Source organism: Thunnus maccoyii, chromosome 18 (genome assembly GCF_910596095.1).
Source record: "Thunnus maccoyii chromosome 18, fThuMac1.1, whole genome shotgun sequence".
Taxonomy (NCBI): domain Eukaryota; kingdom Metazoa; phylum Chordata; class Actinopteri; order Scombriformes; family Scombridae; genus Thunnus; species Thunnus maccoyii.
Window position 1 is genome coordinate 22421643 of NC_056550.1, and position 27571 is coordinate 22449213.

At 42.4% G+C, this 27571-nt stretch overlaps 1 protein-coding gene across 5 annotated transcripts in view; it reads left to right on the forward strand.

The window, feature by feature from the left end:
- Positions 1–27571, forward strand: part of arhgap23a (Rho GTPase activating protein 23a) — a 69295-nt gene that overhangs the window by 5442 nt on the left and 36282 nt on the right. For 4 of the 5 annotated variants that reach the window (XM_042392901.1, XM_042392903.1, XM_042392905.1 and 1 more), the window contains exon 1: positions 9500–9683. The exons of the other annotated variant lie outside the window; for it this stretch is intronic. In XM_042392901.1, the coding sequence (XP_042248835.1) occupies positions 9630–9683 (54 nt within the window). In that variant the 5' untranslated portion in view covers positions 9500–9629. Of the gene's footprint in view, positions 1–9499; positions 9684–27571 lie in introns of those variants that run through there. 5 annotated transcript variants of the gene reach the window in all.

The window sequence follows — 27571 nt, forward strand, 5'->3', positions numbered from 1 at the left end:
TTACATTTTGCTCGGTCAGCTTTTTGCCACATCTTGAACTCAAGTTGCACAAGTATTATCATAATAAATCCTGTTAAATCCCAGTGATGGGGTTAAAATTTAAAATTCACCACAGAGCCATAGCTGAACTTCTTCTTCTTTTTTTTTTAAAATTCCTCATCCTTATCCCACCTTGTCTTGTAAGGACTGAGCCCCCTTGTGGTCTATAAATGCAACTGTGCCTCAAATTCTATCTTTTCAAGGGGATTGAGGATTATCTATTTAGGGAAATCTCTGCAGCAAGCAGAAAAGGAACAGATGGTGGTCTTTTTACAGAATTCAACCTAGAATAAGAAGATGTTTGTTTGCTTTGTTGTTGATACTGATGACAGTGCACAATTATGTTCATTCAGCACGGGGAATATATACAGTAATCCTCTCTGGTTTGGCGGCTTTTCACCCTCATTGATCACATTAGGAAGTGTTTTTTTATTGTATATTAATGTGAGTGTCACTGCTCATTATAAAAGGTAATATACCTCACTCACAGATGTACTTTTTAAACTATTTTTTAACTTTTTTTTTTTTTATGAATCTCAGCAGTGGTTAAAATAACTGGAGTGTGGACATTCCTTTTAAATTCCGTATACCCATGCATGTGTATTCAGTCTGTATTTAAAGGTTTTAAAGGTGAGCAATACCAGTCTTTTATTCACTCTGTTCTTATCTTTGTCTATGATTCAGGCTCGGGCATGAAGTCTAACACAGAATTATGATTTTATGGGACTGGCAACAGGATTTAAGATGTGTGAGCAGAACGTGATCGTTGAGCAGATAAAGAAGGGGATCTTTCATGAAGGTTAGAAATCTATCAAAGCATTCCTCCCGTGTGGTCTGCTGTCCTACTAAAGGAGAACACCCTGCTTTAAGGCCATGTCTAGACGAACTTATCTCTCCGTTTTAAGGCCAGGGAAACGCTCGGATTAGGATATGATCCCCTTGGACATACAGGATTACTCAATTTACTGTATATACTGTAAGAAGTGTGGCTTACAGCCTTTGTTGTACGACACATGCTCAAGAGATTTGTCGTTGGCTATAGGGTCCTGTTTTGAAGATGAAGAAGATTGTTTTTTACATTAGGATGCTTAAATCCTCAAATGAGGTGTGCTGTATCATAAAACTAAACAACTGTAGTTGCTTTTTGAGTTTTAAAAATGAGTTTTTTAGTTAGTTTTGTTAAGTTTTGATTGCAGTTTCTTTAAAACATTTGCATTAAACCTTTAACCAGTTAAAAGTTGCATATTAAGATTAAAACCCCTTTTTCTCGGCAGACCTGACCAAGAAGGAAGCATGAATCTTATTGTTTTAAAATCATACTATTATAAATAACTGTAATTGTCACAACAATGCTTCTGTTTGTGTCACATAACTGCCAGCATGAAAGTAAAACTCTCTAATAAATAGTATTAAATGGAAGTAGCCACCCTGAAATGTCCAAAAATGTCAGCTTTTAGGATGTGTGATCACATCAGTTACAGTTAAAGCATTTTTCCAAGAGTTAAAAAAAACAACTTTCAATTGTCCATTTTCCGTTGCATATTTAGGCCGGTGTATTCAGGGAATGTCCAACCTACAGTAATATAATAATAACTTTCTAATTTTATGTTGTGAGTTATTTTAGGATGTTCCTGATTCATTAGTGACCAGCAGAGAAATCGCAAGTTGTAAATATTTTTCCTGATATCTGATAAACTGGTTCCCGAATGTGACTTAAAGACATTTGTCAACCTTAGAGCTAATTTCCATTGTCTGCCCGCGTGCTGCAGGAAGTGATGCTAGAAGCAGGATGCGGAGCTGTGAAAGGTAAAGAGGCTGCAAACACATTCGATCTCTATGAAGTGACGGGCAGCAGGAAGGAAACTTGCAGAACTGACTACTGGAACTATGAGCTTTTGTTTATTTTCCCTCTCTGTCTCTCAGAAGAGGTTTAGGGGAAAAGAGAAGATGGAGGAGGAAGGGGGGAGGAACTACAGGGATGTCCTTTGAAGAAACGTGTGCCAAGCATTTATAGTAACAGCTAATATTTATAGAAACGGTGGATTACCCTGGAAGTGGATGTGATTCACTTGTTGTCTGTGTATGTCTGGAGCTTTGAGGAATAAACTGATCGAGACAGACTGGAGACTTTGGGGTGTTGAATCAGTGGTCATTTGTGCAAACTGTGACACCTGAACATCCACTATTCTCCTCGTTAGACTCGGGGTATTTCCTCCTCTTTGTTCCTTTATCTCAAACGCTACCACATGGCCTCTTTAATCAGTTCTTGCCATGTTAAGGCCTATGACTGTGCCAGAAAGAAAACAATTCATGTTCGGGGATGAGAGCGTATCGGCTTGTACGGCCAGGTAGGAATTAACTGCCCTGATAGAGTAAAAATTTAAGTAAAATGATGATGGTAAAACCAGTGAAAATAGGGTTAAAATGAAAGTTGAGAAAGTTCTCAAGTCATGCTCAGTAAGCTTCAGGATGTGACAACATGTCCAGTCATAAGCACAAGCTGGTGAGGTTCATGTATACGTGTGTGTTTGCGTTCTTAGCCTCAGTGATTCACTCCCTCCAGCATCCTACCCAGCTGAACGTCCCCTGCAGGGGCCAAAGCTCTGACTCGAACCTATCTCCGTCTCTGCGGCCGTACAGCAGCCAGTCAATGTCCACAGACTCGAAGTCTCATTTTGTCTGAGTTACCGCATCCTGCAGAAGAAGGAGTGAGGCAGCTGCAAGAGCGAGAGGGGGATTACAGTGAAATGTAGTGTGGGGTGAGGCAGGGAGAGGTCAGCAGGTCAGCAGTGGAACAGAAATGACAGACAAGACGAAATGTAGAGATATGGGTTTATGATGGAGGTTGCTTTTTGATCACAGTTACAGAAAAACAACCTGGAAAATCTGCAGTGAAATCGTCTTTTATTTCTTTTGCCAACCTGCTAACAGACTTTTCTCACAGCAGGCATTTTTGACTTGTCATAAGAGCAAAAGCACAGGTGTGACTCATAACATTAATGATTAAAATGTGCCTGCAAGCTACACCTGTGATTTTCCTGCTGTCAAAATGTACAGAAGCATAGAAATCTGCTTTGCTTGTTTTAGCCTCACTTTACCTCAAATAATGTCAGTTTCTTCACATCATAGGAGAGCATTTTGCAAACCACATGACAATAAGTGACTTTATATTTTTCCATACTTTACCTGTATGATATGAAAACCTATAAATAGAAAGTTGCATGAGCTGTGTAATGCATCATATGAAGATCAAGTCTGCAATATTTTTTGTCAAAGTTTTACCACTCTGTGTTAATATAACACAGATTAATGCACATTTTATGTTTGCTATGACGTGTTATACAACTCAAGCAAGTCTCAACAGTCTGCTTATTTATTTTCATACATGGATCATCATGGATATGAATGGAAAGGTTGCCACTCATTATTTGTGTTCTTCCAACATCTTGCGAAGCGAGTAATAAGAAGGGAGAGAGGTTTTTAGACAGTGCAGTAACCTGTTGGAAATCAGCAGTGGGGACATCATCATCAGTAGTTTTCGTTTGACCAAAGAAACTATCCTGAGTCTGACTGAGGAGTTAGCAGCAGCACTGAGCCTTGCCACATTAAGAAGCCACAGCCTCTCAAAGTCTGCAAGATCTGAGATTTTATGTTACTGGAAGTTTTTTTGTTTTTGCTACACTCTTCACTGAGTTTTCCCAGTAAAATGTCCTTGGAACTGTTTCCAGAAGGTAAACATTTTCTGCTGGAGTGAAGGGTTGCTCAGTCAGCCATGATTTTTAGTTTGAGAAAGGTCTTAGTTTACCCAAACTTCCTGGCAAATTAGTATTTAAGATCGACAGCTTTGTGCAACAGATTGATTGAAACGTCTTTCTGACTCTTAGTTGGAAACAGCCTTTTAAAAACTGCCATCAAGTCAAAGCTTCAAGCACATTTGCGATCCAGTTATTACAATTAAAGCAAACTTCACTGTTCCTTCTATTTCATTTGTAAATCTCCACATTGAAGTGTCTGTATGCCAGTGCACACACAGTGTAGTTTGTCACAACCCTTGTTGGCTTGTCTGTACTGACCAGTCAGCTGTTTCCTCCTCTCGTGCCAGTTGTCCGGCCAGACAAAGAGGACTCCTCCTGTCACGCAGAGAGAGAGAGAGGGGGGAATTTACAGCTCTGGCTGGAATCCATGAAGGCCGGGGGTCGATCGCCCCCCGCACCCCGCCCAACCTTCCCACAACCCCCTTCAAAGGAGTGCCACAGCAGCCTCTGTGTCAACAGGCAGCCAGAGACGACCGGAGTGTAAGACGTACAGCGGAGTCACAAGCACATAAATATCCAAAACTCTCCCTCACTCATCAGTGACATCCGTGTCTTAATCACATGCCTACAGTCATGTATGTGTTCATGCTTAGCAATAAGCAGCTGAACATTGCTTCTTAAGCCCGAGCATATGCAGACATACTTGCAGATATTCCTATAAGCTCACAGTCCTCACTGCTCTAGCTCCTGACTCTGACTGATCGCTTTCAGCTCTCATCGGATACATTTCATGTTATCAGGCCCAGACAACGATAATCAGCTTCTTATTACATTTGAGACGAGGACAGAAAGAAGGTTAATCTTTATATTAGATCAGCTGAAACTGAGGAGAGCAAGAGATGCTGCAGCTTGGCAGGATTTTTGGCTCTTAGCAGTAAGAAAGAATATCCAAACACTCATTAAATGCAACTGTATCAAGTGGAGGGTTAGTGTGACCTGACTGACAAAGACACAGTGTGTCTAAGTGGAGTGTTATAGACTCTGGACAGGCTTAAAGTAAATCATGTTGAAAAGATCTGGCAGCTACACTCCTCAAACTGAAAGTATGTCTGTGTAGAGGGCGGTGGGGGCGGGTGATGGACATTTACTGAAAGGACAGACTCAATAACTTGAGGGAAGTGGAGTGAAACAGAGGAGATATGAAAGAATGAGGGGGCAGAAGCCTCCGAGGGGGGTAAAGTTGGCTACAAAAGGGGGGGGGGGGGGAGCGGAAGCGGTATATGAGGATAAATGGAGTGGCTACAATTAATAGTAACATACCAGCGCACATGCACTGTGAAGTGGCCTAGAATGATATGAGGATTGTCAGGGGATGCCCACCCACCACTCCCTCCCTCCCTCCCTCCCTCCCTCTATCCCTGCCTCCACTCACATTGCCGCCACAGCCTCAGCAGCAGAGCGGGAATCTTGTTAGCGCCGAGGTTCCACCTAGGCAGGACCACTTGCCGAGCCAGGCCAGTGGAGGGAAGTGGGAGTGGAGGGGGGGCGGGGGGGGATGCGGTCGAGTGAGTAAATAGGATGATGGTTGTTTATGGGTTTGTCCTACAAGGCGCCAGGCTGTGTGTGTGATTATGTAATGACCGGGAGAGGCCTCTCGCAGTCTCTCTGGATGGTCCCTGCTCATCCCCAGCCGGCCCTCGAGGGAAAGCGATCGGGGCGTGTCGCCTCATATCACCATCAGATCCGGGGCCACTCAGTCAATCACGGGGGAGAAACCCAACGCTTGAGGCTGTGTGTCAGTGACTAAGGCTGACCCAGAGAAACAGCAACGAGGAGGAGTTGGAGGAGGAGGAGGAGGAGGTGAGGGTTCAGACGCTCACTGTAAGCCATCAAGTGCAGTACGCGAGATAGAGGATGATGGAAAAAGACACTTCTTTTGGTTTGATATGGATACAGTTACAGTTCTTTCCTGTATTTTAAAATCAGCTTTTTTTTAAAAAACGCTTACCCACCTGCTCAGATATGACACCTCAAACACACAAATCTCTCTCCCTCTCTCTCTCTCTCTCTCTCTCTCTCTCTGCACATCTCAGTCTCAGCCGACCAGCAGCCATCAATAATAGAAGGCCCATTTTGCTCGCCTGACAGGCAAATTGATGTGTAGCGTGAGCGTGTATCTGCATGCAATCTGGGATGAGATGTGGACAAACCCCAACACAGCAGGGGTTCACTAACATCAAATCTTTCTTCCCACAGAAAAGTGTCAGGGCACAGACTGATTTATCCCTCCTTCTCCTGGAATAGAAAACACATGGAGAGCAGAAAAAAGAGACCGAGAGGCTGCAGAGATAGATGCTGATCCCAAAGTCAGAGAGGATAGAAAGTGTCCAGCTGCGACAGCCCTCACGCTCCTTGACCCCCAGAAATCAAGCTCTCTCTCTCTCTCGTCATCCTCCCTTTTTCTCAGGGGGCCATCTGCCTTGTTCTCCCACCTTAAGACTAGGATACTGCTGCTAAGTCCCTCTGGGCTCTCACTCTGCCACGGTGGATTTCCAGACGATCTGGTATTCACAGAAACTACTTTGTCTGCACTGTATGAGTAACCTGGAGGGGATTTGGGACACATGGCAATTATCCGTCTCAAATAGCGTTGAATTGGAGATGAGCGAAGGTCATGACTAGGACTTTTTCGTCGAAGTGTCCTCTGTAAGCTTTTGGAAGGGGATTGTGTGTCTCAGAGCGGAGCGGAGGCAGAGGTTAGGAGGCCGTGAAGAGAGAACGAGCAGACAGCGGAGACATGTTGAGATGGAGGCTGAGTTGGCAGCTGCAGCTCTTGGCGTGGGAAGGCTCCCGTAAGCTGCTTTTTCCCTATGACTCCAGTCTGTTTCCCCCATAGGCAGGCAGGCTTTTGAAGTGGCCTGTTCTGATACTTGCACCCCTCAGAGTAATAGTAGCCACATGGGCCTCCAGCTTTGAGCCATCACAGCGGCTAAAGCCAGCACCACGTCGCTACATTTCTCCTAATTTTTTTATCTCATTTCCCCTCTTTTTTTTTTTTTTTTTCATTTCTTCTCACTTTTATTTTAAGCCATGACAGACGGTGATGTTTACACATGCTATTTTGGAAGTGTAGCATATATATGATGTAGTGTAACTTCTTGGCAGCCGTTTGAAGTTCCTGTTCTATTGATGAGTAAGCTTCCCCTGACTGTATCTCTATCGATTCACATGAGCATTCAGCTGCAGCCAACGTGGCTAAAAATACAGTTTTGTCAACACATTTTCCGAGAATTTATGAATTATAGTCTATTCTGTCTGGGTGTGGAAGGAATTCTCAATGAATGATGCTGTTAGTCTTTGTTTCTGCTGTGTTTTTGTCAGTTTATCCTGAGTCACACACTCGTTTGTGCCTTTTGTTGGAGGTAATGATGATTGGTTTATGAGACTTTCCATGCCATCATATTGTATAAGCCTGTGGTTTACTGCTCTTACAGTACATGAAGATCATGAGCGCGCGATTCCTGTTGCTCTTTCGACATCCTATTTTACAACATGACCCACCTCGATCACACACAGTGTTGTGTAATTGTGGCAATAGTGGAATGTAACTAAGCACATTTACTCAATTACTGTACTTATGTACAATTTTGAGGTACTGTACTTGAGTATTTCCATTCTTTGCTGCAGTCTACTTCTACTCCACTACATTTCAGAGGCTAATGTTACACTTTCATTTATTTGACAGCTTTAGGTACTAGTTTCTTTCAAAAACCTGTAATGATCATATACCACATATTATAATGCATTATTATACAGTAAATTGAATCATCCTTAAGTATATAAAATCGTTTAAAGTAACTCCACCTCAACCGGAAATAGCAACATTAAATTGTTGCTTATATGTTAACGCTTCAGTAATTACAATCCGATGATGTGATAGATAATAATATTGTATTGTATTTAATGGGAAAATGTACAGTTTTAAACATAAATGTTAACATTTGATGTACTGCACCAGATTTAGCTTCAAAGCTACTTTTCATCTGCAGTCCCTTACAAATAAAACACATAACAGCACAATAACAAACAGTACAAAGCAAAAAACACACACAGGACACATAATACAAAATACAAAGCTACACACAATAGCACATCACATACACCCACAACTAGAAATTAATAATGTAAACTTGTCAAATTAAAAGTGAGATTATATGAGAAGACCATCAGATGAGATTTAGATTCAGTGGTTACAGAGCTGAGTAGACACTGCACAATGCATAATGAGTAATTTTAACACTTTTAGTTAATATTAGTGATAATACTTCTGTACTTAATGCTGAAGACGTATCAAATGTAAATTAAATCAATCTTTTTTTTAAACTAATTGTACTACTTTTTAGAACTTTTGCCTGTAACAGAGTGTTTTCACACTGTGGTTTGTGGCACTTTTACTTGAGAAAAAGTCTCTTTTGTTTGCTGCCAGCTCATCAGATGGAAGATTTGCCGGTTAAACTTGCTTAATTTGTCCTATACTTGTTGACAACTGCACATTTATTTCCACAATGTACCAAAATCCAGTTCCAGTACTTTTTTTTTTTTTTCCCAAACCTTACTTTTACTGACTGTCCTGGTGGCACCAGCCCTCCCCTCCCATCCATCACACAAACGTTTCGACACAGCCAGAGGGAGCCCGCACGCTGTGGGCTCGCAGGGCGGAGCGCACACATTTACCCAACGCACCCTCCTCTAATTTGACTCCCTTCAGTCCGCCAGTGTCAAGTTAAACCCAATGCAAATACATCACTTCCGGTGTAGGTGTGTAGCATAAAAGCCCGGACTGTGTACTACAAATAAAATAAATGCAAATGAGAGGATACAGAGCACATTTTAAGTGATACTTTTCCCCATCAAAAGGTCTTGATATTTAGCTCACTTCCACTAATGTAGTGGTTTTCAAAGTGGGGTCCGGGGACACCCAGAGGTCTTTTAGGGGGCTCCGGATGGACCCCAGCAAAAAGAGGACTAATTTATTCTCACTATAATTCCATCCATAAGTAACACAGTGACAGAATGAATGTATGACTATTTTGATAATGGGTTTCATAGACTTTCTTTAATAAAACATCTAAAAGTTAAAATCAAATGGGGGACCCTGGGACAAATTCTTATCAAATGGGGGTCCGCGGTCTAATTTGTGACAGTTTAGGGATCTGTGATGTGAAAAAGTTTGAGAACCACCCCACTAATGAAATGTATAATTAGCTCTGTGTAACATGAGCCCATTATTTGTAAAGTTTAGAAAGTTTACTTCAGGCATTGAACACAATATGGAGAAATAAGCTTGTTATTAACTTCATCCGCAGTTTCAAGAATTGTTACCGGATTTTTCTGGAAGTTTACTCATATTCAGTCATGATTAATCAGATAAAACTGCGATACTTCTGTTAACGGTCGCCCTTTACGGGCTTAACTGTGAAGGCTTGGTGTCCAGACTTCCTGTGTTTTGACGCTGCTGCAGTCAAGTTTCCAGGCAGGCCGAGCACAGAGAGCTTTAGTTATGTACAACTGATGCGGTCTGGCGGAAGAAGAAGAAGAGGAGGAGGAGGGGGGGAAGCGCACTGAACGGCCCGAAACAACGGGAACAGAGTGGAGTCCTTTTTTTTTTTTTTTTTTTTTTTTATAGGGGGAAGGAAGCTGGATAAGTGTTGAACATATAAGTTTGTGTTTGACCGGAGCATTGTTACTCTCAGACCTGCGCGTCTGCCTCTGTTGCCGCTTCTGCAGCAACAAATCTGCCTCTCCTTGTTGCAGCCAAACTGTCTCTGCTGTCCAATGAATGGAGTTGCTTTTTGCCTTGTTGGAATACCACCCTACTCTGAGAACCACGTAAGTACACAGCACGGAGCTGACAGCCTTAACTTGCTGCTTATTTATCATGATACCTGGACATTATTGTGTTTTGGGCGGTCTGGGAGTGCGGCTGTGGGGCTGGTCAGAGAGCGTGATTTCCTAAGAGGATTAACACTAGTTTACATAGCCACTGTGTACACACACACACTCACCGACATACTGTACAGAAACCAAGTGTTTGATCAGTGTTTTTCTGCAGCTTTTGTTCACTATTGTGGACGGCAAATGGTGCGCAACCGAATGAATTTAACCGCAGCTTCACAAAAGTGATCCAGAGTCACATTTTACGCCCGGGTTGCTTCAATCTTTTGTCCGCCTGTGGCTGCATCAGGAGGCGGACAGGCTGTCAATCCAAACGTGGCGACCCAAACAGGGATGGTGTGTGTGTGGACAGTTAGTTTCTGAGAATCATTTCTTTATTAGTGTTGGGGTTTTTTTTTTACAATGAATCGCACACAATTAGTGAACAAATTAGCCGATGAGACCCATTGGACTCACATCTTTCTGACAGTTCCAGCACTTAAACAGTCAGTCAGCTGCTTAAACTGTGAAAGTCTTACAAACAAGTCATCAAACAGTGATTTGACTGTAAATGAAGGTGGGGTTGTCTTGAGCGGTGATGCAACAGCGAATGAAGAGATGGGGAAAGTATGACCTCCAGTCAGTGAACATCACAAGACTTCACACAGTCATCAGTCATATATATTCATTTACGCTTCTCCTTTATACCACTCCTAAAGATGAATTTCATCCTAAATAGCTGGATAAGAGTTGGATAAATAGCAGTTTTCCCTCAACTGAACAGCAACGATTGTTGTAAAGCTTGTTAAATGCTTTTGATTGTTTTATTACAGAGGGAATAGTGTTTGCTTCACCTTGTCAAAGAAACAGGTATATTTTTGTTTCCTCCTGGTCCTGGTGTGACTCCAGGAATGTGTAGTGAAGCACTAATGTGTCATAGTGAAGTCATGAGGTAAGATGTCACTCTGGGCGGTGGTCTGCTTGCAGGAAACATGTGGGTTGGTCTTCTTGCCTGGTGCTGTATGTGTGTGTGTGTGTGGGTGTGTGTGTGTCTGCTTTCATTTAACCTCAGAGTCTCCTTTGACCTGTGTGTAATGTTGCTGAAATAGCTGATATTTGCTTTCCTTCGCTGTATGTATCTGCTGTAGCGTTTGTGTGTCTGACAGGAGGTTATATTTGTCTCCTGCGTGTTGCAACGTTGCTCCGACCTCATCACTCTCTGTTGTCACTTTACCGTTCTGTGTAACCATATAATTATGAATTTGCCAGGTTTTTTTAATCCTCAAATTTCCCCCACCCCTTCCCCATTTGCTTTCATTTTCTCAAAGCCTCTTTTTATCTGTTGTGGCTCCGTTTATTCCCTCCAGCAAAGAACAACGTTTCCTCTTCTGTGGTCACGCTTTGATTGAACCTCTCTCTAGGTTGTATGTCGCCGTAACAGGACTGTTCCTTCAAAACATGTTGAATTCACTTTTATCTTTTTTTCACTTTTACGCTCGTTACGTATCGTCAGACACTTTGTAGTAAATGTGTAACAACCTGCTTTGCCCGCGTAACCGCCACTTTAATCGAGAGCCACTCGTAAAACTCCATTCAAAGTGTGTGATATCTTCAGGTTTGACTGTCTCATAACCGTTGGCGTATTACTCTTCTTACAGACAAGCCTCTATCCTGACCTCAACTTGTCTAATCTCAGTCCCTGATCAATTTCATAACTGACCTTTGACCCTGCACGTCTCAGCCAACACCCAGTTCTTATTTAGCTGAGCCTTTAGCCTGACAAGTCATTTTACTTGTCAGCTGTTTTATTGTACAGTAAACCAAATCAACTCCTCTTGATGATACATTCGTAAACATAGATAGAGATTCTTCCTTCCTGAGTCATTGCAGGGGTGTGATTGAACTCTAATCCGTTTAGATAAAACGATAAAGACCGTCAGCGAGATGCAAAATCACAATGGAATCCGATTAAACGTGTAATTCGTCAAAATGAGACGCAAAGTAAATCAGCCTGTTGTGTGTAGATTCAGCACCTGAGCGTGGAGAGGAAGGGATGGAAGCGTCCGTTTGATGAGGCGGTTATGATGATGTCCGGCGGGACTGGTTTAATGTGGTTAGCAGGCCTGCTCTAATGTAGCAGCGCAGGGCTTCTGGAGAGAGATCAATAAGCTTGGACGGCAGGGTGGGGCAGAGGGCAGGATGAGCGGGGACCCTGAATGCTGCATTGTGCCACGTGACGCCTGAGTATATCGATGATGGGAAACACGAGAGCGCTTTTATGAAAACCTTGAACCCAGCAGGTTGATGTTAAAGCCCCTCACCAGTGTGTTTGTACTCTGATACGCTGCAGTTTTATCCCGCTGAGTGTTGTGTCAAGACAAGACATTTTACTTTTTTTTTGCTGATCCTTGACCTTTTCATGCCTGATCTGGAAACTGTCTTAACTCTGAGGTCCAGGCCCTTAGAGGCTTACTATTAACCTCCCCAGGATCATTTGTAACAGTCAAGACCCAGACTTCAAGTCAGAGGCTTCGGCTGATCCACAAACTGCCTTTAAGTCCTCCGTAGATGCCCTGCTGATCCAGCTGATCACAGGACAACCACCTCAGAAAGGTTGCAGACCTCAGACCACAGAGGCCCATCCAGTCAGCAGGTCCAGGATCAGTTCCTGGTTAAATACAAAACAGCTGCATGATGCTGCAGAGGAAAGCATTTCTGTGATCACTAGCAGATGCCTCCACCACGTAGTAGGCACATAGCGCAGACAATACTGCAATGCTGAGAATTTATGGGATTTTAGGAACTTTACATCTTTCATTTCCATCCGTCTTCGTACAGTGTGTCCCGTTTCTACGCTGACTGTGCACTCGTGTTTTCACATCTAGGGTCCAGGAAACCATCAAGATGTTACAAGATAAGTCTGAGGATTCACAAGGCAATTATTTCTAAATGCTTGTTGATTAATGCTTACTTGGTTTCTCCTACTTTCCCTCCAATCTTAGTGTTTGATTTTCTTGTGAATTAAAGTGAATTTTCCACTGTTTCTGTCCAATAAAGGCATAAATTGGCCAAAAAAATAATGAAGTAGATAAATGAAAGGGGTCACAAGCCAAAGGATCCACTGCTATATACTAATAGTATTATGAAATTCTTGCTATTAAGGACTGTAAAAAGGGTGTGCTGATTTCCGGGTAATATAATCAACACTATGGATGTGCGGTCAGACGCAATAAAACACCGGAAGAATCTAATCCAGTTGTAGTTTATTGTACATCTTTATTGCAGGTGGTTTGGCAGGTTATAGACTGATATAGAAAGGTAGTAGCTGATCTATGCAGTGGAGGCTGACAACGACCAATGATGTTTTTTTTTATCTTAACGTGAAGTAGATATGTTATCACTATACATTAAACTTAATACATTTAGAGCATTATATATATATGGCTGCCAGATAAGTATAACAATACACAACAACCAATCACTCTGACTCAACATAAATATTCCCAGCATTAAGATACTGTGAACATAAATGTACTCGGAACAAAGGAAATCACAGTTTCACTCAGACAAACACTTACCTGCTGCAGGTAAATGGAAAAAGCTCATACCTGAACTCAATACTGTATATATGATCAAGCCAGGCTCCTCCTCCAGACCTGCTCTTCACAAGTATATACATAGAAAAACTTTGTAATTATCTTTAACAGTATGCCATATACATAATTTTTATAGCATTTTCTTAATAGAATATGTAGTATCTTAATATCTTCCAGCCAGGTGTAAGGAATTTCGTCATTTCTGTAGTGCATTGCACTGGAGGAAAGGGTTGTAGCATCATGTTAGCATGAATATACTTCTTTTTTTCCAGACTGGAAGTGCTACATACCTAAAATGTGATTAGTATTTAGTATAGGGCTGAAACTAACATTCAAAATACATTAATGTTTAATCCACTGATTATTTTCTTGATTCATCAATTAATCATTTCAGTTAATTGTGAAAAAATACCTGATACAATTCCCCACAACCCAAAGAGATTCTCAATTGTTTTGTTTTGCCAGATCAAGACGTCAAAACCCAAAACTATTATGTTCACTGTCACATATGACACATAAAATCCTCACATCTGAGAAGCTGCAACCAGCAATGTTTTAGTAGTTCTTCTTAAAAAATGACTGAAACAATCAATTATCAGAATAGTTGGAAAATTTTTTCTGTCGATCTACTCATCAACTAATGGTTTCAGCTCTAAGTTGGTTTGCTATTTGGACCACAGACAGTCTTTAACAACGTCAGTGCGGTGGATACAGACCAGTGACAGTAAAGTGCACGTTACAGAGTGACCTGCATAAGTCTGTTAACACCATTAAAACATTTCTCACACCTTAACACCTCAAACCTCCAACCACGACACACGACACCGTCACCTCTGCTGCATTCCTCCACTCTGGGCCTCGAGACGACAGCTGCACCGCCGCCTCGCACCTCACACATCCGCAATCATTAACCTGGAGAGTGTGTGTGTTGACACACTTTAATCACTCAGACTTGCAAACACACACAAACACACACACACACACACACACACACACACACACACACACACACACACACACACACACACACACAGAGCCAAGCACAGGTGTTCACAAATATAGGCACTCAAGCATGTTTACATCCCACCTAAATGGTCAGAGTTGCACACAACAAGTCATAATCTGTGCGCAGGTGCATGAAATGTTTTCACACACACACACACACATACACACACACACAAATGAGCTCAGTGGAGCGTTTTAATTTGGCCTACCCCTCATGTTTGCTGAGGAGGTCCTTGATGCTGTGCAAATATAGTGCAGCAGCGTATAGGTGGGCAAAGGACATCAGTCATCGTTGACCTTGTTTACTGTGGTGAGAGGGGAACTGCTGGTGTGCTGCAGCTTTGCAAAGCAGGTCTGCTCCTGTTGCTAATGGCTCTTTATTGATCTCCTTTCAGTCAATCAGTCAGTTGGTCTTACTCTTTCTGTTTCGTTATTACACGTAAAACTGTTGCATATATATTTGAATTATAACGATGATTCTGTTTATTACTAATGAGAAGTTACATATTTTGGGTATTTTGGGGATCAGCTTGTTCCATCAGTTTAAGTGAAATCTTGAAAGCCAAGGCCATGTGTTTTTACAGCTGCACCGTTTCATCAAATGGAAATATTCTAGATGTTTTGTGCAGCATTTTTATACTAATCTCCCCAAATTGCAGCCTGATGTATTTAGGGCTGAAACTAATTATTTGTTTTGATTCAATTCATCGTTTAAGTCTATAATACATCAAAAAACAGTGAAAAATGCCCATCACAATGTCTTAGAGGCCAAGGTCATGTCATCAAATTTGTTATTTTGTCCGACCAACAGTCCAAATCTCAAAGACATTCAATTTACTATAATGTAAGACGAGGAAAAGTAGAAAATTCTTAAATTTGAGAGAATTTTGCAACAAAAAAGACTTAAACAATTAATCAGTTATCAAAATAGTTTCCAATTCATTCATTTTTGTCCATCGGCTAATTGTTGCAGATGTATTTAGTATCTTTTTGAAACTTTGGGATCTCAACTCGAATTTAAAATAGAATCGTGTGGCTGCAGAAGTCTGTCTGCACAGCATAAGTCTGTTATGACTGACCCAGCGGTGGGTCAGCAGGGTTGACAAGGTTAATTATCTTTGTTTAGGTTGCTGCCAATGTGCAGTTGATTAGATAAATTATGTTTCTAAAAGTGCACAAAATATGAAGTTGATTTGAGACGAAGGATGCCAGCTGAGTTAGAAGGTATATGATCATGAACAGGGGAAGATATTTTTAAATATTCTTGTCTGAGTAGAAGCTCAGAGGGGCTGATTTTCTTTTATGGGAATCAAAAGACAAAGAATGTTAATAAACCAGCACAACCAGTTGACTTAATCTCCACACTTTGCAGGAGTCGTTATTGTGAAATTGCCAACACGGATAAAAGAATGACCTTATATTTGAAATCTGTTTCTATCACTCTCTGTGCACTTTATTGAATACTTGACAAATATTGTTCAGTACATTCGCTGGATGTGAAGTTTGCCTGTCCAGAAGTGACAGATGTGGTACCCAGTCATCTTGTCCTCGCACGGAGAGCCACTCATCGTCTCTTGGTGCGTTTCACATTTGCATCTGACGTGCAGGTGCTGGGAGGTTTGGTGTGAAACATGCAAACAAAGCCTCTCTCAGATACAGATGAGAGCTAATTAGATTCAGCCTGATGATGGTCTGGCCTGCGTCAGTGCCTTTTTGTGTTTGTGCCTGCAGAGATCCTGTGTTGATGTGTGTGTTTTGTTTTTGTGCAAGAAAATATGTCGCACAGTACAGTATGTGAGGGGGGCCTCATGTTGATATTATGCTCAGCACATAGGAGGAATGGAGAACAGGTCAGGTCTTGTTCTGAAATGCAGACTTGACTCTGTCTGTATCTGTCTGCAGGATCAGCCTGAAGGCGAGCGAGGCAGGGTTTGAATCAGGGTCAAGGTTCAGAGGTTAGGGGCCCCCCTCGTCACACGCTTGGCCCCCAGTATTGAGGCTAAAGAGGCAGGAGGGAACCCTTGTCGCTGTGTGCAGCAGGGGCCACAGGGGTTAAGCAGGGGCTACCATTTGACTGATCTCCATTCAGATGATCGGATCCTGCATCTTGTTGTGTCTTTCTCATGCCTCGATATCAACTGCGCACATTTTTTGACTTGCGTTCTTATCATGTTTACATTTTTGCATGGAGGACAGAGGATAAAATGTGTGTGTGTGTGTGTGTGTGTGTTTGTGTGCGCAGTAAGCTGAATAGCGCACTGTGTCCGTGTCCTCCGATCTGCTGTGCGGGCTTTTACGAACAGCAGGGATTGCACTGGAATGTGAGAGAGACAGAGAAAGGACGGGGTAAGGAAGAAAAGGAGGGTCGAAGATAACGAAATAGAGAGAATCCCGATGAGTCATGGGGGGAGAATGATGCCTGTGTGACAGCCAAAACACAATGAAACAATGAAAAGTGAAGGCATGCAAAAAGATAGAGGGTTCTCTATTCATAACCTGTATAAAAAGCTGCCAGATTTTGACAGTGCTCTAATGTGAACCACAAGTACAAGCTGAGCGTTTACTTACATGCAGTTGCTGGATTTCTAGAAGAGAACTACTGAGAGTCAGTGTTGCCAGATTGGGTTTTTTTCCACCCAATTTCGCTATGTCTTATTGGGTTGGGCGAGTAAAAACAGTTTCGGGATACTTAAGGTCACTTTTTGTACCATCTGGGAGGTTTTTCTAGGCTCTATTCCAATCCCCTATTCTTCAGTTACCATAAACCTATCATTGAGACAGACAGACCTCAATAGGCTCGACACACAAGGACTGTTATGACAGATAAAACCAAATGACATTTAAGTTTATAACAACAAGGCTAAAACTTTTTTCCTCCATTTCAATTGTTATTCTGTTATAAATCTGTGATAAAAGTCTCCTTCTTTTGGTACCCATATATATATGTATATATATGTGTGTGTGTGAAATGGACAAAAACTGGGCTGGGCTACTTTTATGACAATAGTGCAGGTTTGATTTGGTGTCAGTCAGTCAAATCCATCAACGCTGACTGTTGTTGTAGCACAACACAAATCTACTTCATATGAAAGTGCTTGGAAAATTGAATAACTTTAAAGCCCAGTAGACACAACAAAATATCTTAAAACAGAAATTACGCCTCATTTAATACCATGTCAACACATTGTTGTGATATAATCAGTTATTTTTTGCTTCAGCAACTTGTGCATCACCGGTGGCCTCCGTCAGGAGACTACAAATGGAAATGAGCTTTTAGCTGGTGTCTGGTAAAATAGATGTATCGTGTATTATCCCTGTTAAATATGAAATCAAATGAAAGATACGATTTCCTGATTGTACTGAAACAATTCATTGTCAATTAAAAGTCATGTATTACTAGAAAAAGCTTTCATTCACCGGCTTCTCTGATGTGAGAAGTTACCTCTTTAATCTCCCTTTTTTATTATCTTTGTACATTTGATATCTTTGGTTTTGGACTGTTGGTCTGATAAAACAAGGACTTTGAAGATGTCATCATGGCTCTGGGGAATTCAAATGTTTAAAGACAAAGCAATCGTATAATCAAAGAGAACTGAGAACTGCCAGATTTATTGATAAGTAAAGCAATTGTTGCCTCCAGTGTTATATAATAGTCATGCACTACTGCAGCTAAAGCATTATTGAATTTTATTACTGTGTTAAAAGATTTGTGTTATCCAGTAAAATTATTGATAAGGAAAAAAATTAAAGTGATCAACTTGTTCGAGGAGATTCACAATGTTTTTGTAGCTCAGCCGGATTGTCATTAAGCAGAAGAAGAAGAAGAAAAGGGAGTTTTGCCTGGTCAACATCCGATGATGTTTGCTCACTGTACGTAACTTTCCAAACTGGGAGGCTCTTCTTGGCTTGTTTATATTGTACATGGCAGTCGGCCAGCCAACGTGCATCAAAGCGCTAGTTGAGAGTTGATGAGCTGTGAATTGCAGGTCAGACAGTGAATTACTGTACTTTCATTGGAGTTAGTGAGCTGACTCACTGACCTCAATCTCCGCTTCCTAAACAAGAGCACTGCAGTGTGAACGTATGGAACGCACACTCATACACAACCATCAGCCATGTCTTTCTTACTATTTGTAAGCAGTCTCAGCAGTGAGAGGAGGAGGAGGAGGAGGAGGAGGAGGAGGAGGAGGAGGAGGGGTGGTGGGGTTGTTTTGACAGGCAAAATCATGGGACAGAGATTATCGGGAGGCTAACGAGGAGATGTGGATGCTGGGAAGAGATAGAGCGTTGTGGTTTTCCTGATACTTGCTGGTCCAGCACAACACCGCCTCTGTTTACATGCTCACTCACCCAGATTATCTGAGAGGATAAAACTAGTTTGTTTTGGTTTCGTTTGTATGGTCCAAGATGTCTTTTCTCTCCATTACAAGTACATGTTGTATGCTGGGTTCAAATATCTGACCCGACAGACGTACAAGCATTAGGTATGGCAATTCATCATTTTATCCCGTGTAGATGGTAAGATCAATACCTCTCTCATGTCAATTAAACTTGAGGCTACAGTCAGCAGACAATTAGCTTAGCTTAGCATAAATACTGGAGGCAGGGGGGAAACAGCTAACCTGGCTCCGTTGGTTTAAAAAGCTTTAAAATCTGCTTACCGATACCAATATGTTAAATCTTGTTTGTTTAATCCATACACAACCATAAACACACAACATACACAAACAGAAATGTAAAAAGTTGGGGTTTTACAGACTTATACATGCTTTTGACTGTTTCTTGGGAGTGACTTCCTGCCGTCTTGTTGTTACAGTATGTAGGGTTGTCAGGCAAAAATTGGCCTTTTTTCTTCTCTTTTGTTAATTATCAACACAAAATCACATTCACAGAGCAACATAAATCATCATAGTAGACGTGAGGCATTAATATCATTCTGTTAAAGTTTTGGTGCCTGAGCTGAGTTTTCATATCAACATGTTAGATGTTATATGACGCGTAGAAATGAAGTTCAGGTTGCAAAACTTCTAAAAGATGGCGTTACAGAAATAATCGGTCACATCCGTGTCTGTTTCTGTTATCAAGAACAGGTTTGTGTTCTACAAATTACAACACAGAAGTAAAGGGATTATAGTAAGCTGGCCATAAATGACTCGGTAAGTAAATAAGCAAGTTTTTCCTCTGAGTTGTGCATGTAAATACATCCAGCTCACAATAATAAACCAACCCACAGAAATCCTTTATTATCCAGGATACACACACATGTGAACAACTGTATCAGTCACTGTCATGGTCTGCTTCAGATCCATTTGCATCGCACAGCATCAGGTGTTACTCTGTTTAATCAAAGCACGGCAGTAAGCCTCTCGTTACTCCGAAATGATGAGTAGTCGTGTCTTACGTAAGTGTTAATGTATCTATCTAATTGCTGGTTAAACATATATCAGTTCTTTTCATTTTGTTGGTTTGCTTGAGGGGATGTATATTCAAAAACGCACTGCTTACCCAAAGTATCACCTCAACCAAACTACTATGCGCATGCAAATACAGTCGCTGAGGACACGCAGAGCTGTTCTCTCTCCTATCTCTCTCCGTTTCTTCCTCTTTGTTTCTACCGTCCTTGTTGATCAGGTTGTTTTTTACCTCAACCTTTTATACCGTAACCTTCCCGCAATTCCAGCTTTCTTGTTTCCCTCCTGACTTTGAGCAATTACTCTCTGCTTTGATCCCCTCTCTGCTGCCTTCTTTGGTCATCTCCTTTTCAGGGGGAACTCCTGTATTTGCTTTCATTTTTCAAACCCTGTCTGAATGTTCAACCATAGACGTTTTCGTTTTGATTCAGCTTTTCTTTTTGAAAATACTTCTCTGAGCTAAATGTCATCTATAAAGCAGTAGACATTCCTCTATAAGTTTGTGCCATAAAAGGTTTGTCCCGGTATGATTCTTGTATATCCACCTCCCTCTCCGTATCTACTCACTCAGTTTACAGAACGAAAACTAACAGTACAGTATGTTTCTGTTAGCGCTCCTCTTTGCTCTAAGCAGTGCCAGTGTGTCTTTCATCTGAATAGCAGAATGAGACCATATGTGTGTGTGTGTGTGTGTGTGTGTGACTCCCATGTTAACAGCCAAAGTTTGCTGTCTCTCAATTGGGCAACTGAAACGGAGAGACAAGCGAGAACACAGAGAGTCCTGTCATCCCTCGAGGGTGCGCGTCTGACCTTTTCTTCTGGGGGTGAAACAAGTCATGAAACCACAGAGGACGGTTTATATCTACGGGGTGAACGATCACAGACTGTAGCCATCTCCCCAGCAAAAGGCGGCTAATACAGAGTGACAGAGGCTAAAGACGCAGATGCGGCATCAGCATCAGCTTGGCATATGGATGTCATCAGTACATTAAACAAACAAAGGGCAATGCCTCTGGGATCGGCACAAAAAACAGTGAAAACACAAACACCGGCAGCATCCCTGTCCTCTAGAGATGTCCTTCTTTGCAGCTGGGTTTTACAGTATGCAGAGTATCAACAGGAAGGAGCAGGCAGATGAAACGATAGCGTGGGCCGATCCTCCAGTATTCAAAACATGCCATTCAGTATCTGTGTATCATCTCTGTGCCACTGGGGAATGGAGAAGAGAGGAGGAGGAGGCGGAGGAGGAGGAGGAGGGGTAGAAGGGCAGAGGCCAGAATCGCTTTGGATATAATCTGCGGATCATCAGGTTTATCAGTTCACACAGTGTGTGAAGCAGAGCTCACGTAAATGAACCGCGCTTCATAAGTTCTGCTCGGCCCTCGTATCACATGTTGAGGGAGTTTGCTTTGCTTTAGGCTTCAGGGTTTACTAGATTGGAGCGAATTTAAATTTTACGGGGAAGGAGATTTGATTTGTCAAACTCAAAATTCATGGAGTAATTGATTATGTTGTGTAAATATCTTTTTGCCCAGTGGCACGGTCTGTTCAGTATGTTCTGCGGTCCTTTGAAGAGGTCAGTGTGAGCCTGCGGAGTCATGAGTGTTGGAAAACAGAAATTTGAAATTTGGCCTGGTGGAAAAAGGAATATAGGAAATCTCTTAGAACTTTTAGAAGTAGGGATTTTCTCCAGCTGCTTGAGTACATCTGCAAAAGCTGCGTATATACCAGCAAATCTCAAATTCTTTTACATTAACATTCTCCAGTACGCAGACATAATCCACGGATTCCTAAGTGATTATATTCTGTCTGTAAACCTGACCGTTGGGGTATCTGATTAAATTAAACTATTTCTCCCTGCTTTGAGGGCTCCCTAAATGGCCACTCTACACCCCCAGACTCCCAATTTGAGACCTGCTGGACTGTGGGATTGTGTGTGAAGAGAGCGATGGAGGACTTCCTCAGCGTGGTGTGAGCGGTGGTGCATGGCAGGAATGTAAAAACCAGATGACCTCAAATGGAAACTCCAGGCAGGCCATCTCGCTTGCTCTAATAAACACTCAGACTCCATTCTTGCAGTCCTGCTCGCTCCTTCTTTTTTTTTTTCCTCCCTGGCTCAGAGCTCTCTCCTCCATCAGTTAGCCTCCCAAGCTGGCTCAGTATGGGCGCCACCACGCCCCAAACGTTGGACCGCCGCCTGGTTTTTGGCCTATAGGCTGAGATGCAAGCGTGGGTCCAGCTCCAGCTTTAGCCAAGGAGAACAACGACGTCATCTTCGAGCCCCAAAGTTATAATTTTCATCTGTTAATTACACAGAGGCAGAGATGAGCTAAATATATACATGTGGGCCTGTAGAGGGGGAGGAAAGCAGCCAAGCAGAGGGGGGCTCCAAGTATGGCCGTCCTTCGCCCAGACTCAGACAGGGGGTGGAGAGATCCGAGAGGCCTGCTGGAGCCCTGTGGTTTTCTGGAGCTGCATGCTGCTGAGGCCTGCTTCTGAAAACAACCAGGAAAAAGAAAGAGAAGAAAAGAGCAAGAGGCAGAAAAAGAGAGAAGGAGAGGGGGGGGGTGGGCTCTTATTGCAGCGGAGCTCAGACGTGACGCTCTGATTGCTCCCAGCGGTTGTGGTCAGTACACGGGAGAAGAGGGGGGATACAGTGCAAGGAGAGCAGGGTTAGCTCTTTGCCAGATGTCGTCATTGGGCCTAATGTTGTTAAGGCTTTATGGTGTATGGTATACACCCATCAGGAGACAGATGTATCTACTCCAGAGAAAGCACAGCTAGACGATACCTGACGAAACCCAACCGCCGCCTTACGGTAGCGCTCAGAAACAGCAGGATGTGGCAGTTGGAAAGCAGTTGAACTATAAGATTCAGTCGTAGCTTCGTCCATGTTTTCAGTTAAGTGGGAAGGCACGCTTAACAAACTGTGAAAAGATATCACACCTCTAACTGGAACGGATTTGTTTTGAGTTCAGCGTTCTTCGTGACCAGTTCGACCTTACGAGCTCTCACGCAACTCCAGCATGGAAGGAAAACAAACGTGGAGGTGGAATATTTTATCATTGTGTGAGGTCTCCTCTCTTCAGATTTAAGTGACAATCTGATCGCTGCTGACTTCCAGATTGAAGTTGTAAATCAAACTATGTATCAAATAATAATCCTAAAGGTACCAACTGGGTCGCGATGTAACCGATTGAAGTCCTGAAAATTCCCGCTCAGGAAAATCAGCTGTGAAAGCCAATTTCAAACCTATAATGAGCGTAAATGTCTCTGCCGTCAAACTTGTCTGCCTTCAGGCTTTTTTTTCTCATGCTCGAACAGAGGCACCTTGTTGGTTCTCATGGCAACTGTCTGCACGGAGGTGATGGGTGATGGGTGACTGTGATTAGGTTGAAGACGGGTGTCAAGATGAAACCTGACAACCTGCAGAGAGGCTGCATTTGTAGAAGGATGCCAGAGTGACCTCACCCCCTTCAAAAAAGCATAGTTTCTTACATAAACCCGGTGGTATGTAGCCATGCAGATCGTTATTATTGACTGATTTTAGCTTGAATCAGATATATTGATATCAACATATATGTCAGCTAACAGTGACAGTGAATAATCCTGCATCCTTCATAATACACAACTCTTCAATAGCAAATTTCAAGGCTCTCTTATCAAAAATACTTGTTTATATTATACATTTATGTCAAAAAATGAATATCAGCTGATACGTTGTTATCAGATTTTTTAGCTCTCAAATATAAATATTAGTATCAGCCTCAAAAGTTCAGTATTGGTGTAACTTTTCTACAGAGAAATAGCTCCAAAATCAGTATCCTGTGTTATTTTTGAAAAGACAAGTTGGGATATAAATGTCATTAAATGCTCAAATTCTCTTTATCTCCATGTTTGGGTGGTGGCAGATATCTTGAAAAGCCCAACACATGAGATTAAAACTATCAATAGGTGCGACTTCAGGACACACAGGGGTGTGGACGAGCATGTGAGGTGAAGAACAAATCTTCAGTTGAGTAAACGACGGTTTATTTTCATTCTAGTCTTCATTGTTTCATTGTAGATGTGACCTGAACATAAAGAAGGCTCTCTCCGCTGGAGGAGACACTCCCTGCTAATTAGGTTAAAGTGGAGCACCATGCCTCCACTTAGTGTCTGCTGCTGTGCTGGAAAACATAAAATGTGTGTTTAGCTGTGTTATTCCCTATCAGTATCTCTCCTTCACACACACACACACACACACAAACTCGCTTTCTTTCCAACATCCTAACAGTTTGTATAAAATGAATGATTACATACAATAAACTCTCTTTAGACTATGAAATATTGCTCAGCTGTAGATATAACATGACTTTATGAAACAGGGTCAAATGCTTATTTGCAACACACGTACACACACAAACACACACACACACACACACACACTAACTCAAGTCTAATAGCATTAAATAATTAATCAACATACCAAGATTCCACTGAATGTGACCTGCACGCATGGTAGCAAATGTGTGCTAATGTGTTCTCGTTTAGCTTTCAGTCATGCATTCGAGTCCTTAAGCTTCAGTGTGTTGCACTAAAGTCAAAGAATCCATGTCGCAGATGATGCAATGGAGAGGAGAAGTATGGGAGATAATTAGAGTGTATCTGTGAGTAAATATATGTGTGTGTGTGTGTCATCGGTAGCTTTGCTAAAAATGTGTGAAACTCCCTTCTGCTCTCTCCAACATCCTGACTCTTTTTTTTCTGCTTTAGATCATTTTCTGCCCTCATTTTTTAATTCTTGGTAAGTTTTTCCCTCCCGGTGTCCACTCTACAACATCTGTTAACCCCACCCCCCCAGATGTGGAATCATTCCCACTCTTTATCTCCATACGTAGATGCTTGGCTGGCTGGATGGCTGACTTATGTATCCCACATTCCTTCGTGGCATATGTAGCATGACGGACACCTCCACACGCCTGAGTCAGCCAATAAGATTTCTGTGTTATAAATCCCAAACGGTCTGATGTGTCTCTTGGCTGGCTTTGCAGGTTGTTTGAGCCAACATATACGGTATAAGTGGAGATGTATAAATTAAGGCTGCAAAAAAAAGATTGTTTTCATTATTGATTAATCTGTCTATCATTTCATTAAATAGATCATTTAATCTATTTTATCTATATTTATGTAGTCTAAAATTGTCATTATAAATCCCCAAAGCCCATGGTGACGTCTTCAAATTGCTTTTCAAAAAATAGGCTCAATGAAAGGTCAATTTCTCAACCGTTCTCCATGGTTTTTACAAAGATATAGATAAAGAAGCGGAAAATCTGCACATGTGAGAAACTAGAACCAGTGAATATCGGATATTTTTACTTGATAAATGAGCAAAAATGTCAAATATTCATGATCGAAACCGACAGACTAAACTAAACGTCAGTGAGTGCGCTGATGGTTTGTAATTAATGAAAAGCTAAATGGGGATTGAATATTTTCAGTTTCAAAAAACTTTGGGTCCAGCTCCATGTTTCCACCCTGAAACAACTCACATGGCCTGACCTCACGTGGTCGTACTGTAAAACACACACACACACACACACACACACACACACATATCAACACACACGTGTAAAGAATGCATACATAATGCGTTGCCTTCCTGAGGAGGAACACATGGTCAGGTTGGCTGCTTTAACTGCTTTAATCTGATCCGCAGGAGTGAGCCGTGCATTGTTGTTGTTTTGTTGTTGTTACATCAGTCCTGGTCAGGGAGGGAGGGAGGGTGGGAGGGGTGGACCACCCAGCTCCCGTCAGCTGTGGGTTGATGGGATATCTGACCCTCGAACATTTCATTTCCGACTCCACCTGCTCGCGTCTCCGGACTTCTCCGGGCTGTTTCCACCTCAAAGCCCACAACAGGTGTGACCTCTCTGATCTCCTGCCACAGTTTTCCCACCCCGACTATGATGTTATCCATTAGCGCTGACATTAAGACCGCTGATAACTGCTTATGAGTCCACACCTTGCACTTTCCCATCCTGCACACACACCCTTATGACTGCCATTGTGGTAAAAAAAACAAAAAAAAACTGTGCAGTTGTATGTGGCTGCATGTTGAGTCTCCACCCTTTGCTCTGTCCCCTGTGTCCCAGTGCCCTCCAGGCTTCTCCCCACCCATCTGCTATCAGACTCTGTGTTGTAGGTGCCCTCTAGTGGCTGCTGGGTGGTAACTGCACTCAGAATGCAGCTAAATAGGCCTATAGGTTCTGGAGCATGGGGATTTACTGGAGATTATAGTTAAAATTAACCTGCTTAAAACAGCTGCGTCCTTTTTTCACCCAAGCTCCTGCTTTTGTAGAATCTGCAGATTACTGTTAATGTCTGTCTGAACACAGAGATCGACTCCACCGCTGGACATGAATGTTTTCCCACTTTTTCAACTCAATTTAAAACAAAGCAGTATCTGAATGTGTGAGGTTTCATATCTCTTAAGTTCAAATGTCCTTCCTTTCTCAAACTGTTGAAGGAAAAAACTACCCAGAAAAGTTGTTTTTGATTCCCTCCTCCCACGTTAGTCATCTCATGACCCCTTAGCTTTATCGTGTGAACCCTCTGAGAGGTTGGAAACCGCTGCTCTGCATCATCCCTATTTTTGTGGTACAATTGCATCATTTTTTTGTCATTTATGGCAACAGTGTGATTACAGATTATTCATGTGGGTGCTGCTTCAACAGATGAAATCCCCCCCCAGCTGTGCCACATGTTGAGCCAGGAGTGAGTCACTACAGTGTTTCTCTCACCAGTAGGGGACAGGATTCACACTCTGAGCTGAAGACTCTTCTTTGTATTTCTGGGCTTCAGACTCTGGTACTTCTCTAGACATCTCTGTCTTGGCTCTGTGGTGTCAGTTTTTTGGAGTTTCATTGTGAGCATCAACCCCAGCGTGTCCTTCGCTGACCCTTTTCCGCCCTCTTCTGTACTGTTGCAGCCTGTGTTTAGCGAAAACACCCCATGGTTGTGTCTAGGGCTTGGTTTGTTTGTGACACGCCAACTAAAGGCTCACTCAGCAGTTGCCGGCTGTTTGCACTGAAACTCCTCACTCTTCTCTTTCCTGTGTATTTCCTGTAATCCGCTAGCCCGAAGCATTAAGCATCAACCTATTTCTACTTCTCACATCTTTGTGTTTCAGTGTGTAGGCGCAACTTTGTTTTGTCTTCCAGGGCAGCCACAGTGGAAAAAAGGTGGGAGGCCTTGAACCTGTGTTAATCTGTTGGCCCGCGGTCATGTTATGAGTATGAGGGGGATTAAAACATATCACCAAACTAATCTGTCCGTTACACCAACAACCAAGCTCCGCTCTATCCTGCATTACCTCCCTCCCTCCCTCCCTTCCTCACGCCTTTCACTTTCCACTGATATGTTTGTTATCAGAGAGCATAAGGAGGCTGGGGCAGGAGGCAACGAGGCATCGCTCCTCTGAGATTAGCGGCGCGTGTCTGCCTTTGATATCCTGACCTCTAGAGCTTTGTGCTGCCAGGTTATGATAAAAAAGAATTGCTAATATGAAGTCTGCACTGTCTCCAGGGTGCAGTGTGTTTACTTAGCAATCCAATAGTTACAAGTAAGATAAGGGAGGTATGCTCCGGTGATGTACATTAAGCCCACATGCAGATGACGGATGTGTAGCTGTCTGCCTGCTCAGGCACGCTTCAGCCAAACAGTAGACAGTGTGGGTCACTGGTGGGAGGGGTGCTATTGTCACAGCTCCTCATGTGTGACTGTGTGTCCTCCGTGTAAACTGTAACTCAACACTTTTTTGTTCATTTCTCTTTTGTCACCCTCCAGTTTC